General features: G+C 34.7%; 1 protein-coding gene across 4 annotated transcripts in view; it reads right to left on the reverse strand.

Moving 5' to 3' along the window:
* PTBP3 (polypyrimidine tract binding protein 3) overlaps positions 1 to 14,626 on the reverse strand; it is a 64,070-nt gene that overhangs the window by 5,508 nt on the left and 43,936 nt on the right. Inside the window, exons 7-9 of one of the 4 annotated variants that reach the window (XM_065879790.1) lie at positions 4,922 to 4,999; positions 2,352 to 2,497; positions 2,095 to 2,128 (exon numbers count right to left, since the gene is read on the reverse strand). In XM_065879790.1, coding sequence (XP_065735862.1) covers positions 2,095 to 2,128; positions 2,352 to 2,497; positions 4,922 to 4,999 — 258 coding nt within the window. Of the gene's footprint in view, positions 1 to 2,094; positions 2,129 to 2,351; positions 2,498 to 3,248; positions 3,264 to 4,921; positions 5,000 to 14,626 lie in introns of all 4 variants that reach the window. The other 3 variants (XM_065879793.1, XM_065879792.1, XM_065879794.1) reach the window with 3 other exon arrangements.

Here is a 14,626-nt window from a genome sequence, read left to right on the forward strand (position 1 = left end):
AAGATATTTAAACAGCAGCATCATTACCATACTTTGTAATAGGATGAGAGAATGACTATGACAATCTTCAAGTTACACAAAGGAGTATTGGTTATCTTGTGGGCAAGCCCCTAAGAGCAACTAAACTTAAGAGATGAATGGTAGTTCTAAAATTAAAAAAAAAAAAAAGACAAGTATTCCAAATTTGCTGCCCTTTTCGGAAATGACAAGTGGCTGAAATAGATACTCTGTAAAAAATAACATATAATTTCTTCTTTAAGCTGAGGGTGATATTTTTCTAAATGAGTGAGAAATTAACTACTTTTGGAAAGAAATGTGCTCTGGCTATTAAAGAGACATGAACGTTTAGCATTAATAAAAGATTTTGTTAATGAAAATTACATAAATGTGTCATGAATAAAAACTTTTACAGTAACTGCAAATGAGTATAATGTTTCTCTGTGGGCTGATAGAGATATTCTAAAATTGGACTGTGGTAATGGCTGCACAACTCTATAAATTTACTAAAAATCACTGAGTTGTACATCTGAAGTAAGAGAATTGTAATGGCTGTAAATTATATCTCAAAAACGCTGTTAAAAAAACCTATTGCCGGGCTTCCCTGGTGGCACAGTGGTTGAGAGTCTGCCTGCTGATGCAGGCGACGCGGGTTTGTGCCCCGGTCCGGGAAGATCCCACATGCCGCGGAGCGGCTAGGCCCGTGAGCCATGGCTGCTGAGCCTGCGCGTCCGGAACCTGTGCTCCACAACGGGAGAGGCCACAACACTGAGAGGCCTGCGTACCGCAAACAAAACAAAACAAAACAAAAAATCCTATTACCCACTCAAAAAATTTGAAACCATTTTCCATCCTCTTGAAAATTCTTCCACATGAAGAGTGAGTTTTAACCCCATTATGCTAATGTTAACAGTTTTCAAGATCAACTAATTTAACAAGAGGAAAAATGGAACTTTTCTAGGTAAAGTACAACAAAATTTAGTGGATTAGACTGAAAAATTAGTATCATAATTATTTAGTACAGCAACAGTGAAACACTTCCATTCAAATCACCTATCTTTTTTTTTTTGGCCGTGCCCACGCAGCTTGCGGGATTCTCAGTTCCCAGACCAGGGACTGAACTTGGGACCTGGCAGTGAAAGCACTGAGTCCTAACCACTGGACCGCCAGAGGATTCCCTTGTATATCTTTATGAGGTATCTTTTTCATTTATGACAACCATTAAGATCAAGTACTAAAATAAAGTGAATTTAGAATCAGTTCGTGGGATACTGAACCAAAATGAAAAAGGTTTTTGAAAATAATGAAGCATATTAAATCATACTTCTCACTAAATGTTAATATTTTTATTTTAAAAAGTGTCATAAGAAAAATCTTTAAAATATTAAATATCACTTCATTGCTCTTATATGTTTGTACATATTATACTAAAGAGTATAGTAAAAGATGGATGAAATTTATGAATAATTAATCATATATAGATTAGGAGTACCTGGCTATATATTTTTTTTAACTGAGAGGCACACTATTGGAAAGTTAGGGGATTATTTTTATAATCAACATCTCATTATGCCTCTCTCCTGTTTAAAACTAGTCAATGGATTCCCACTGTTCTTAAGTTAAAAACGAAGCTCTTTAATATAGCTTATAAAGCTCTTAATGACCTTGCCCCTATCCATCTGCCCAGCTTCAACATGTCTCTCCCTTACACTCTTCATTGAGCTTTCTTCATTTCTATGTTACACGAGTTCTGTCTCTCACCGCTACTATCTGTGAAAGGACATTTGCCCTCCCTTTCTGCCTGGCTAATGTGTCCTCATTTTTCACAAGTCAGCTTAACTATCATTTCTACTGGTACATCATCTTTGATTCCCTCAGCTAGGTTAGGTCTCCTAGCTGTATGTTCCTATTACAGTCTCTACTTCCCTTTTTATAAAATTTTATTGTAACTGTAATCACTTACTGTCTTCCTTGCTATTCTATCCTCAGTGTCAAACACACTAGTAGGCACATAGCAGTAATAAATATTACTGAATGATGCAATATGCTCAATTCACATCATAGATAATATAAAAAACAACAAAAAAAATTACTTACCAAATAGGATAAAAAGTCCATGTGGTGTAATAAGCTGTTTGAAAAGGATAACACAAAATATCAGTGTCTAAGTAAAAATTTTAAGTAAGTTTACTTGTTCAAAGCACTGACTTTTTACGTGCTGCTTCTGTATATACTAGTGATGAATTTTAATAAAAATTCTTAAAATAAACATTTTCATTGAATTTAACTCTAGGTCAGAAGCTACCAATACCTCCTCCTGAAAGACTTTTTACATATAATACTTTTCAACTCACATCAGGATTAAGATTGGTGACAAGTAGAACAGAATTTCCCGGTATACCACCAGCCCCAGGAATGGCCATCCTTCCAGTGACTGCAGAGGAGGTGATTGCGAGAGGACCAAGAGCTCCGGGACCTAGTCCAGCTGGGACTGACAGACCTTTTCAAAACATCAAAAGCATTTCATATTCTAGTTATCTGGAGAACTACAACACTTAATACAACTTAAGTAAATAAATGAAGACAAAAGCAAAAGCAGAGAAGAAAATGTTTCAAAGCTACCATAAGGATAACAAAGGTCAGTTTTCTGCCCTCCAGAGTCTGGAAGTAGAGCGCTGTATTCGTTGATACTATCATACTTAGTATTTTATTATTTATACAGTGCTTTGCATAGCAACCAAATTCACTGGCCTTAAAGCCATTAGGTTTTTCAAAGGGTCTATAACTACAAGTACTCCTTCTATTTCTTAAAACAAATATATTCCAGCACATTTCTCTAAAGTAGATGTTATTTTCACATTGACTTCTACCATAAAACCAGATACATATTTTTGTAAAAAGTCCTTCAGCAGAAGTCACATATATGCATGCTAGGTAGTAATGCATGTTCTAAAATTGGACTGTGGTAATGGCTGCACAACTCTGTAAATTTATTAAAAATCACTGAGTTGTATACCTAAAACAGGTAAATTGTATACATACATTCTGCATGGGGAAAAAATATTTTGTAACCTTGCAAAACATTATTACCATCAAGAACAAATTTACAGGATTCAATATTCTTTTGCAGCAAGAATTTTCAGAGCTCTCTACTCCCCCAGATATTTCAGAACTACTGAAAGTTCTACAATACTGGAATATTGACACTATATACTATACCTAAAACACTACACTTCCTCTGAATGTCCCACTATTTGTATTCTCAGCTTAAAAATTATCTAAGATAAAATCTCTAGTTGATATAAAATAAAACAGTTATTTAATTTATTGATTCTTTAAGCTCAAAATTCCTTATAATAGACAGAGTCTGGCCAGTTTATCACAAATCATGTAATTAAATTGCAATATAGTTTACAATCATACTATTCTGCTTGACAATCTAAGGAAAGTTATTATTACCATCATCTTGCTGAATTTTAAAACCGTGCACATCACCTTCTTAGGGTGGATGCTTTTCCATGAAATCTATACTCAATAGTCTTTTGCATGACCTCTTCCCATGCCCCTGCAACTTTTGAATAACTTCCTTAAGTCTATTATATACTGCCAACACTACACCTTAGCTACACTGTAGGGTACATACATGTGTGTATGTGTATATGTACATCCCCCTGCTACACCTTAAAAGTCTTATCAACTCAGGAGCCCTCTTTACACATTTTTTCTCTTTCTTAACATCTAATACAGTGTTTTATACATACAGTGTGTAGAAAGAAATAACTAAAATGAGGGAAACCATATATCACTACCTCCAAATGTATAAAAATTAAACTTTTGGGAGCTTCAAACACATAAAAACAATGTATAATGCCTTCATTTTAATGGGATAGGTAGAATTACTCACTTAATTAAACATACATTAAGATGTCTTAAAACCACCAAAAACCTAAAACTTAAATGAACCTCAACCTTTTAAATCACTCTTTTCTTTTTAGTTAACTTCATCCTCTCCAGTGAAGAGAGCAGTTAAAATTCCCAGAATTAGAAAGGTAGGATACAAAGATTATTGCCAGAAAGCAACTATGTTGCAATTTAAAATAGTTATATTCACAAATCACCCGGAAGCTGTAAAAAGGTACTGTGTAGACTAGGCTTAACACTAAGCCACTCTTCTTTCTAATCACCAACCTCAAGTGTATTCTTTAAGCACCAGCAATAAAATCATAAAGCATTTTTTTCTCCTCCTTAAGTTATGATCAAATTCATTTTGTTTACTATTTGGAAAAGAGTCAGAGAGCCATTATCGAAGTATTAACCGATTGCTATCTCTTAATTATTTCTATTACTTAAAGAAAAAAATATATTTTTTTCCTGAAATAAAACAGCATGCATACCCTCTACGGTAATCTTCTAAACCCATTAATCAAAAAAACAAAAAAAGAGGATTTACAAATAAGTTTAACAGTAAATGTTTATTAATTCAAATGTTTGCTGACTGCATACTATGTATTAAATGCCATCAAAGGCATTTAAGGACACAAAGATAAATAACACACAAGTCTGTTTAACATGTAACTGATAAGCTTATAAGCAAGCAGTTCATATATTTTGTATAATAACCAAAAAGGCAAATCAGAGATTATTAATATAGTCAACCTATAGTTATCTGTGCCAATGGCAAGTATAAATGATGCAGAATATATAAGGGAATTCTGGAGTTAAGAATGGAACCAGAGAGAATTACTTATAAACACAAGAAAGCTGTGCATCATATATTGTACATGAGCCACTTCTATGACTGAAACACCTAATGCTTTTATTATAAATCCTTCAAATATGGTAATATTTTTCATTTTGATAAGTTCCTGGAAAATATAGACCATCATTAAGAAATCATTTCAAATTCAACTTTAGAGTTAGTCACCTGTAGCTTGAGGAAATCCAATCGCTGGGGCAAATCCAGCAGCCCCTGCATATGGTGAGGAAATTATTCCTGGTGCACCTAACGGGGAAGAGAAGCTAAAATAAATATACTACCTTCTATAAATATGGTTATAGCAATATAAAATGGCTATATGAAGGTGTATTACTGATAAAGAGATTCTGTTACAGAGTAAAGATTTGTTCAACAGGTGATCCTTAATGGTAAGTAAAGAGCCTCTGCCACTTTCAGAGGCTAACCCCTTTCAACTGGGTTCAAGGTTCAAGAGTACAGCTAAAATATTATTTAATTTTGAGTTATTAGTTTGCTACTTAGATTTAGTTTATTTAGTTTTGTTATTTAAGTTGATATTCTTGTCCTTATTTAGAGCATTGTTTCTACGCAAAAATCATCAAATACTTATTAAATTGTACTGTACCTGGGGGTACTGTGCTGACAAAAAGAAGTATGAAATAAAAATCCTTGCCTTTGAGAGGCTTTACAAACTAAAAGTATGAATTACAGGAGATTCACAGGCTGAGGATATATGGGTTTAAATACAAATATACTGTAAGTGGTCTAAGAAGAAGGGATTGCAAAGGATCACTGTGACTGTTTGAAGGTCTCTCAGGAGGTAAAACTTGAGCTGGACATTCAGTAAGTGAAAAGCAGTGCTTAGTGTGCACTGGATGCTAAACAAAGGCTGGTATTCCCTCTCCTTTTAGAAGCCTGGCGACTGTGAACCATCAATAAAAACAAGAGTTAGTTCCAATGGAGGAGTCAGTACTAGTAGGAAAACAATTTGGTTTGGGACAAGTTAAGGTTGAGGTGATAGTGAGAAACTCAAATGGGAATGCCACAAGTGGAAACGAGGGGGCAAACTCAGAATTTCTAACTATAACAAGACACAGATTTGTAAATCATCTATATAGAAATAAGTGTGAAAGCCATATGAATGAGAGCTCTGCTAAAAAGGGCACAAGGCAAGAAATGAAGAAAGCTATAAATAGAACCTGGGAGTATTAGTACACTTAAGTGGTAGAGGAAGGAAGAGGAACATTCTAAGGAAAAGAGAAAAACCTTAGAAAGCAAAACAAAACAGTGAATTATAATGAATTATAGTCCCTCAGGATCTAGAGACATAGAGTTTTAGGGGAGGGGGCCTTCCATAAAAGTCAAAGAGAGTGAGAAATGTAAAAGGTAAACAATAGTTTTAGAGCAACAGTGAGAAGCTAGACTGTAAGAGTCAAAGGGAAGGTTTTGGGGTTTCTTACCCTAATGATAGGCTGATATGCATATTTATAGGAGGAAGTATGTAGGCTACATTTTCCAGAGGAGTTAAAAGATCATATAAGTTTATTCTCTTCATTAAAGATAATTATTTAACAGAATTTATTAAATATGTAGCTGTGATTAAAATAATTCAAGAAAATACAGTCATTGAGAGACTTCAGGGACAGAGCTAGCAGAGAGAACCAACAATAAATGAAGACACAGAAAATGAGAATAACTGACAGAGTGATGAAATAAGAAGGGAAACATATTTATTGAAAGCACATTAGGAGGCAAGCATTCTTCTAGTGCTGAGGAAGCAATGAATAAAGCAGACAAGAATCTCTGCCCTTGCTAAACTTACATTCAAGTAGGCTCAAGATCATAGGTAAAATGAAAACAGAAACAGACTCACAGACTTAGAGAATGAACTTACGGTTACCAGTGGGGAAGGGGGGGGGAGGGATAATTAGTGAATTTGGGATTGACATGTACACACTGCTATATTTAAAATGCATAACCAACATGGACCTATTGTATAGCACAGGGAACTCTGTTCAGTATTATGTAACAACCTAAATGGGAAAAGAATTTGAGAAGAATAGATACATGTACATGTATAACTGAATCACTTTGCTGTACACCGGAAAGTAACAAAACACTGTTAATTAACTATACTCCAATATAAAGTAAAAAGTTAAAAAAAAAGATGATAGGTAAAATGATTCACTTTCATAACAGAAATAACTATATTTAAGGCATAAAGGAAGACTTATCAGAGAGGGTTCAGTACAGGTATAAGTTATCGCGAAAATTTACACTAGAAAATTAAACATAGGAAGAGATATGGTAGGGATTCCCTGGTGGTGCAGTGGTTAAGAATCTACCTGCCAATGCAGGGGACACAGGTTCGAGCCCTGGTCCAGGAAGATCTCACATGCCGCAGAGCAACTAAGCCCATGCGCCACAACTACCGAGCCTGCGCTCTAGAGCCTCCAAGCCACAACTACTGAAGCCCAAGGGCCTAGAGCTCGTGCTCCGCAAAAAGAGAAGGCACCGCAATGAGAAGCCCATGGACTGCAACGAAGAGTAGCCTCTGCTCACTGCAACTAGAGAAAGCCCGCGCGCAGCAACGAAGACTCAGTGCAGCCATAAATAAATAAATAAATTTTAAGATATATTTTTAAAAAATAAGAAGAGATACTGTAGATTGTATTACTGTTGCCAAGTATTCACTTGACCCTTCCATGTAACTCTGGTCAGTCATGTGACTTGCAGTGTCTCCTGTGGGAGAAGCATACATTTCTATGCAACACCCACCACACTCAGTCATGTGATAGAAACACACGGACAAACAGGACATAAACTGCCTCTATGCAGAAGCTTTAAGAGGCATTATGGGTTTACACCAGCTCTCTTATTTTTTTACTCTCTGCCACAAGAATGCCATGTCTCAAATGTAGTGACACCTTCAGCCTGAGCCCTCCATCAAAAAGACATGTGAAGGAAGTTTGCAAAAGCTGATTTGCAGCTGTTTAAGTGTCAGTCATGTGAGAGGAATAAATGTTAATTGCTGTAAACCACTGAGATTTGTGGGAAGGGCAAGGGACCTACTTTTAAAACAAAACAAAGAGACTAATACAAATGGCTATGGGGTGGGGGGTATGAGGCAGAAGACTTGTAGTAGGTTTTAAGAGAAATGAGGAAAATTCTTGAGATAACACTCACTGAACATTAAATAGCAATAAATGAAAGAATTGGCAAACAATTACCAGGGCCAAATTTTAAATAATTGTTTCCAAGTAAAATATGATTAACAAGAATATTTGTTAATACTCGACAAAAGAATCATTTGCAAAGTTTCTGTAAATCTGCATTCCTCAAATAAGCAGAAACAGAAACATTTTAGCAAAGTAACCAGTTAGGCAATGGTTTACACAAACTTTTAAGAAAAAGGTTTAAGATTCGCATAACTAAGAATACATATTTTACATTTGGAAAAGGTACTACCACAACAGCAATTACGGTAATACAAATGAAGAGATAACATTTTTACCTATGAAATCAGTTTATCAGCGTTATTTATAATAGCAAAGCCCTAAAGAAACAAGCTTAATGTCTAAATTGAAGAATTATTATATAAATTATGAGTCACTAGACAAAATACAGAGCCATTTAAAATATTACAAAGAGTATGTACTATGTAAAAAAAGCACAACTATTTTGTTTTTCAAAAATGCTGGTACAGTAGCAGACTAAACTTTTTGAGTAACTCAAAAAGAATAAAAGTAGAAAAAGAAATATCTAATTGCAGAAAAATAATTGCAAAGATTTCAGACATTGGAATTATCAGATTTGATTTGATTTGATTTTTAAATAGTATGTTTTAAGAAATAAAAGCCATACTGAAAAATATCTGTAGGGAAGATACTTAAAAAAAAAAAAAGAACCAAGTATCAATAAAATTTCTAGAAATAAAAAGCACAACTACTGAAATCTAAAATTATCAGACAAATTTAACAACAGATTAGACAAAGGTGAAGAGACCATTAGTAAAATGGAAGTCCCTAAGGAATTATTTAGGATGCAGCTCAGAGAGATAAAGAAATAGAAAATATGAAAGAAAGTTTGAGATACTCAGAGTAAGAGAGTATAACAGGTCTAATCAAAATTCCAGAAAGTAAGAAAAGAAACAGTGTGAAGGAGAAATATATGAGAAGATCATTTCTAGTACCAGTAAAAGACAACAATCCACCAAACCAAGAAGCTTTTTGAGCTCCAGGTAGAAAAAATAAATCCTTAAACAGACACATCATACTGAAATTGTAGACATCAAAGATGAAAAAAAAAATCTAAAGAATAGCCAGAGAGAAAACAGCAGTAATTAGGTTGACAGCTGACCTTTCAAGAGTAACAATGAAAACCAGACTATTGTGTACTGATTTCTCTAATACATTGGAAAAACAAACAAACAAAAAAAAAACCTGTCAACCTAGAACTCTATATATCTTTTAAAACTGACAACAAAATAAAGACATTTCTGGGGAAATGAACACTTCAAACATGTTAACACAGACCTTCCCCTTAAGAGAATAATAAAGGATATCCTTCCGGCAGAAGGTAAGCAATCCCAGATGGCATATCTGAGTTGCAAGAAGAAATGCAAGGCCTTAAGAGAGTTATATATGGCTTAATCTAAATGAATATTGATTGTATAAAATAATTAACAAATTGAAATGTTAAAATCTAAAAAGTTTTAAACATAATAATATCTTGAGTTAGGAGGAGGTAAGAGAAGGTAAAAGGAGTTAAAGTGTCCTAAAGTTCTTATATTATATAAGAAAAGATTACAGGTATCAATTAACTCTATATTTTGGTAAAATAAGTATGAAAGTTAAAAATCCTAGGTGAAAATACAAAACAGTGTTAAACTTCGAAAACAGTAGTGGAAAAAACCAAATAATAAATAAACATTAATTCAACAAATATTTTTTGTGTCTATTTTGTGTCAGGCACAAACTAAGTAGAGAAGAAAAAAAACTACCTTGGTGAAGCTTATTTCGACTGATGAAAACAGAAATAAACAATAAACACAGTAAATAAGTTAACTGCATACATAAGAAGGTGATAAATACTACTAAAAAAATAGAACAGGAAGAATCAGGAGTACTGAGGGAAGGCTGGTCAGGGTAGGTCAAAGAAGGCAGCAGGAGCAAAATCTGAGGGTATCTGGGAGAAAAGCCCTCCAGGAAGAGGGAATAACTAGTGGGAACAATCTGGAGGTGGGAACATACCTAACATGCTTTAGAGGGATGTCAGTTTGGTGGGCAAAAGGAGCAAGGGAAGAACATCAAAGGAGATATGTCAAAAGAGTAAAATTGAAGTGGATGGTATAGGGCTTGCAATCCAATGTAAGGATGTGGGCATTTAATACTCTGAAAAAAATGGGAGCCTTTGGAGGGTTGTCAGCATTAGACTGAAATGATATGACTTATTTCTCTTTTCTAATTTACATACAATAAACTGTACAAGTACAAAAGGCAACTGATCTGCTTTCTGTCACTAAAGATTAGTTTGCATTTTATAGAATTATATATAAACAGAATCATATACCAGGTGTTCTTTTTTATATGGTTTCTTTCATTCATAATAATGTTTTGCCTGGCTTCTTTCATTCAACATAATCCTGTTGTCCTTAACGATTTATTCCTTTTTATTGCTGAATAGTACTTCATAACATCAATAAACTACATTTTGTTTATCCATTCACCTGTAATAGAATATTTCCAGATTTTGGCCATTACAAATAGAATTGCTATGAACGTTTGCATACAGGTATTTGTGTGGACACTAACTTTTTCACTTCTCTTGGGTAAATGACTAGGTTATATTGTAGGTGCACATTTAACTTAAGTAACTGGCAAACTCTTTACCAAAGAGTTTCCTAAATTTTACATTGCCATCAACACAGTATGCTAGTAAAAGATGCTCCACATCCTTGGTACAGGAAACTTTTTAAACTCTAGTTATTCTAGTGGGTATGTAATAATATCTTACAGTAATTTAATTTCCATTTCCCTGATGACTAGACATGTTGAGCACCTTCTCATGTGTTTACTGCCATTCATATACCATCTTCTGTAAAATATCTTGTCAAATCTTTTGGCCATTTTTTTGGGGGTTTTTTTTTTTTTTTTTTTTTTTTTTTTGGTACGTGGGCCTCTCACTGTTGTGGCCTCTCCCGTTGTGGAGCACAGGCTCCGGATGCGCAGGCTCAGCCGGCCATGGCTCACGGGCCCAGCCGCTCCGCAGCATGTGGGATCTTCGGACCTGGGGCACGAACCCGTGTCCCCTGCATCGGCAGGCAGACTCTCAACCACTGCGCCACCAGGGAAGCCCTTGGCCATTTTTTAATAGTTTGTTTTCTTATTACTGAGCTATAAGAGTTCTTTATATAACTTGATATAACGAATTTGTCTTATATATATGTGTTGCAAATATTTTCTTCAATGTCTACAGCTTACCTTGTGGTTTTCTTGATGGTACCTTTCAATCAGTGAAACTTTTAAATGTTGATGTACGTACAATATATAAATTATTTCCTTTCATGTTTGTGCTTTTTGCGTTTTACCTAAGAAACTTTTGCACATCCCAAGGTTACAAAGATTTTCTAAGTTTTTTTTTTTTAATATAAGATTTATTTGTTTGTTTTGTTTTGGCCGTGCCAAACAGCATGGCATATGGGATCTTAGTTCCCTGAACAGGAATCGAACCCACGCCCCCTGCAGTGGAAGGTCGGAGTCTTAACCAGTGGACCACCAGGGAAGTCCCCTCTCCTATGTTTTATTCCAGGAGTTTTATAGGTTTAAGTTTTACATAGAGGTCTAAGATCCATTTCAAGTCAATGTGTCAGTATGGTGTGAGATATGGATCAATGTTTATTTTCTTTCCAATATGGATAACCACCTGTCCAAAACTACTTGTTGAAAGATTTTCCTTTCCCTATTGAATTTTTACACTGGTAATTTTGCTCAAAATCAACTGAGTACATACATGTGGGTCGATTTCTAGACTCTATATGCTGCTCCATTAATTTATCTAACCTTTCAACACTATCAAACTGGTTTGACTACTGCAGGTTTATATTAAGCCTTGCATTTATTTCCTTTCACTATTTTAGATACTTTTCCATTTCTATGCAAATTTTAGAAGTTCAGTGCATCTCACTAAAGTAAGAGAAAAATTAATTAGAGTAGAGAAAGAAATACGAGTTTATCAAGGTAGCTGAATATGAAATCAAGAAACAACACCACTGCATTTGTGTATTAGTAACAATTTAAAAACCAAATAACAGTGATGGCTAAAACAGGGCACCATTCTAAACTCTTTATGTATATTAGCACATTTAATATTCCTCACAACTCTTACCTGTTAAATACTATTATTATGTTCATTTCACATATAAAGAGACAAAAGTACAGAGCAGTTAAGCAATTTGCCCAAAGTTACACAGATGATAAAGACTGGTCTAGAATTAGAATCTAAAAAGTATGGCTCTTAGGAATAATTCTAACAAAACATATGCAAACCTTTATGGGGAAAAGTCACCAAACTTTACTCAAAGATGCTAAATAATATACAAATGAATGGAGATATATACAATATTCAAAGACTGGAAGACTCTATTGTAAAGGTGTCAATTATCTTCTAAGTGATTTTTTTTTTTATAATTTTTTTTTTTTTTTTTTTTTTCTTTGCGGTACGCGGGCCCCTCACTGTTGCGGAGCACAGGCTCCGGACGCGCAGGCCCAGCGGCCATGGCTCACGGGCCCAGCCGATCCGCGGCATGTGGGATCCTCCCGGACCGGGGCACGAACCCGTGTCCCCTGCATCGGCAGGCGGACCCTCAACCACTGCGCCACCAGGGAAGCCCCTTCTAAGTGATTTATAAAGTCAATATAATCCAATCAAAACCCTAATAGCGTAGATAGCTGGGGGGAAGCAGCCGCAAGGCACAGGGATATTAGCTCGGTGCTTTGTGACAGCCTGGAAGTGTGGGATGGGGAGAGTGGGAGGGAGGGAGACGCAAGAGGGAAGACATATGGGAACATATGTATATGTATAGCTGATTCACTTTGTTATAAAGCAGAAACTAACACACCATTGTAAAGCAATTATACCCCAATAAAGATGTTTAAAAAAAAAAAAAAAAAAACCCTAATAGTGCTTTTTTTCCCCTTTGAGGACTTGAAAAGCTGATCCTAAAATTCCTAAGTGTAAATGGTCAAGAATTGCCAAGATACTCTTGAAGAATAAGTAAAGAGACTTTATCAGATATTGAGACTTGTGGTAATGACAAAAAGAAAGACAAATAAATAGACCAATGGAACAATGCTCAGAAAACTACTCATGCATATATTAACCTCAAGTTAATGGTATGTGTTAATTCTGAAACTACTTTTTGTGTATTATAGGATTGAGCAAATAATATGTTGAGGCTAATGGAAACTAGATTTCTCATTCTTGAAGAAGGGAATCACCAATATGAAAAAAAGGGTGCTGAATTGGAATTGGAGTTATCAGTTAAAACTTGCAGTTTTTAAAAACACAAACACACACATGCACACACACGCACACACACAGAGAAATATATTTATGAAGTACACATACACATATACCCTAGTCATGCCCATTTAAAGTTCCTAGAAGCAGTGACACCCTATTAGCAATAAGCACATATAATGCCTTGATACTGATTTCCAAATACTATTTCCTACTAAAAGGAACCAGGGCTCATTGGAGTAACAGCTGACTGCAATGTTAAGGCAGGGAAAGTAAAGAAGATCTGAAATCTCTTCTGCCAGAAAGTAAGGAAGTGTTCAAACAATGATGAAGGTATGTCAAAAGGCCACAGAAGCTAGTGGCCACTGGCCAAATCTGGGAGAGTTTGAACATAAAATGAAAAATGATACTATGAAATTATTACCCATAGAATAAAATAAGAACCTACAAGTTCATATTAACATGAAAAAATAAATACAATGAATAGTAAATATGCCACAGAGAGCTAATGCACTGTATAATGAATACAGACAATATTATACTAAAACTGTGTAATGTGATAAATATCACTACAACTGAATCATACTACAATATATAAATACATAAAAGTAGCACATTATAAACCTTAAATTCACACGAATTTATGTAATAAAAATGAATGAATGAATGAATGGAGTGTTGGTAAGAAAAAAGTTCTTTATAATAAAATCCCAGCTAATAAATGAGAAGGAATGACAGAATTAGCAAACCACCAATATAGCAACAACTACCACAGTAACAACTAATTTAAGCAATGGATGTTAAAACTAAAGGGTGAAAAGTCATAAGAAACAGCCTATTTTTATAGTCTCAATGTATCCTCCTTATAAGGATATGTTGTTAATTACAAAGAGAAAAACAGTAACTTTACAGGGAAGAAATTTGGCAGAAACCACCTTAAGTGATCAAGGTTAATATCACCAGGAATAGGATAAAGTGGCATTATGTGTCTCCTGATGTAATGAAATGAGAAAGACACAACATTATTTCAGCCAAAAAACCAGACATGCATGTTGGGAGAAATTCTATTATATACCCAACCCTGAACTCTTCTAAAATTTTAAAGGTCATAAAAGACAAAGAATGAGGAAATGTTCCAAATTAAAGGACTCTCAAGAAACATGACAAATAAATTAACCTGATACTGAGAAAAATTTTCATATGAAGAACATTATTTTCACAACTGGCAAAAATTTTTAAAGGTCTATGGATTAGATATAATAGTATTGTGTGAATGTTAATTTCCTGATTTTGATAACGGTATTTAGGTAAGAATGTCCTTGTTCCTAGAAAATATACAGTGAGTATTTAAAAGGGACACCGTGCTTGCAACTT

The sequence above is a fragment of the Phocoena phocoena genome, chromosome 6 (genome assembly GCF_963924675.1).
Source record: "Phocoena phocoena chromosome 6, mPhoPho1.1, whole genome shotgun sequence".
Lineage (NCBI taxonomy): Eukaryota > Metazoa > Chordata > Mammalia > Artiodactyla > Phocoenidae > Phocoena > Phocoena phocoena.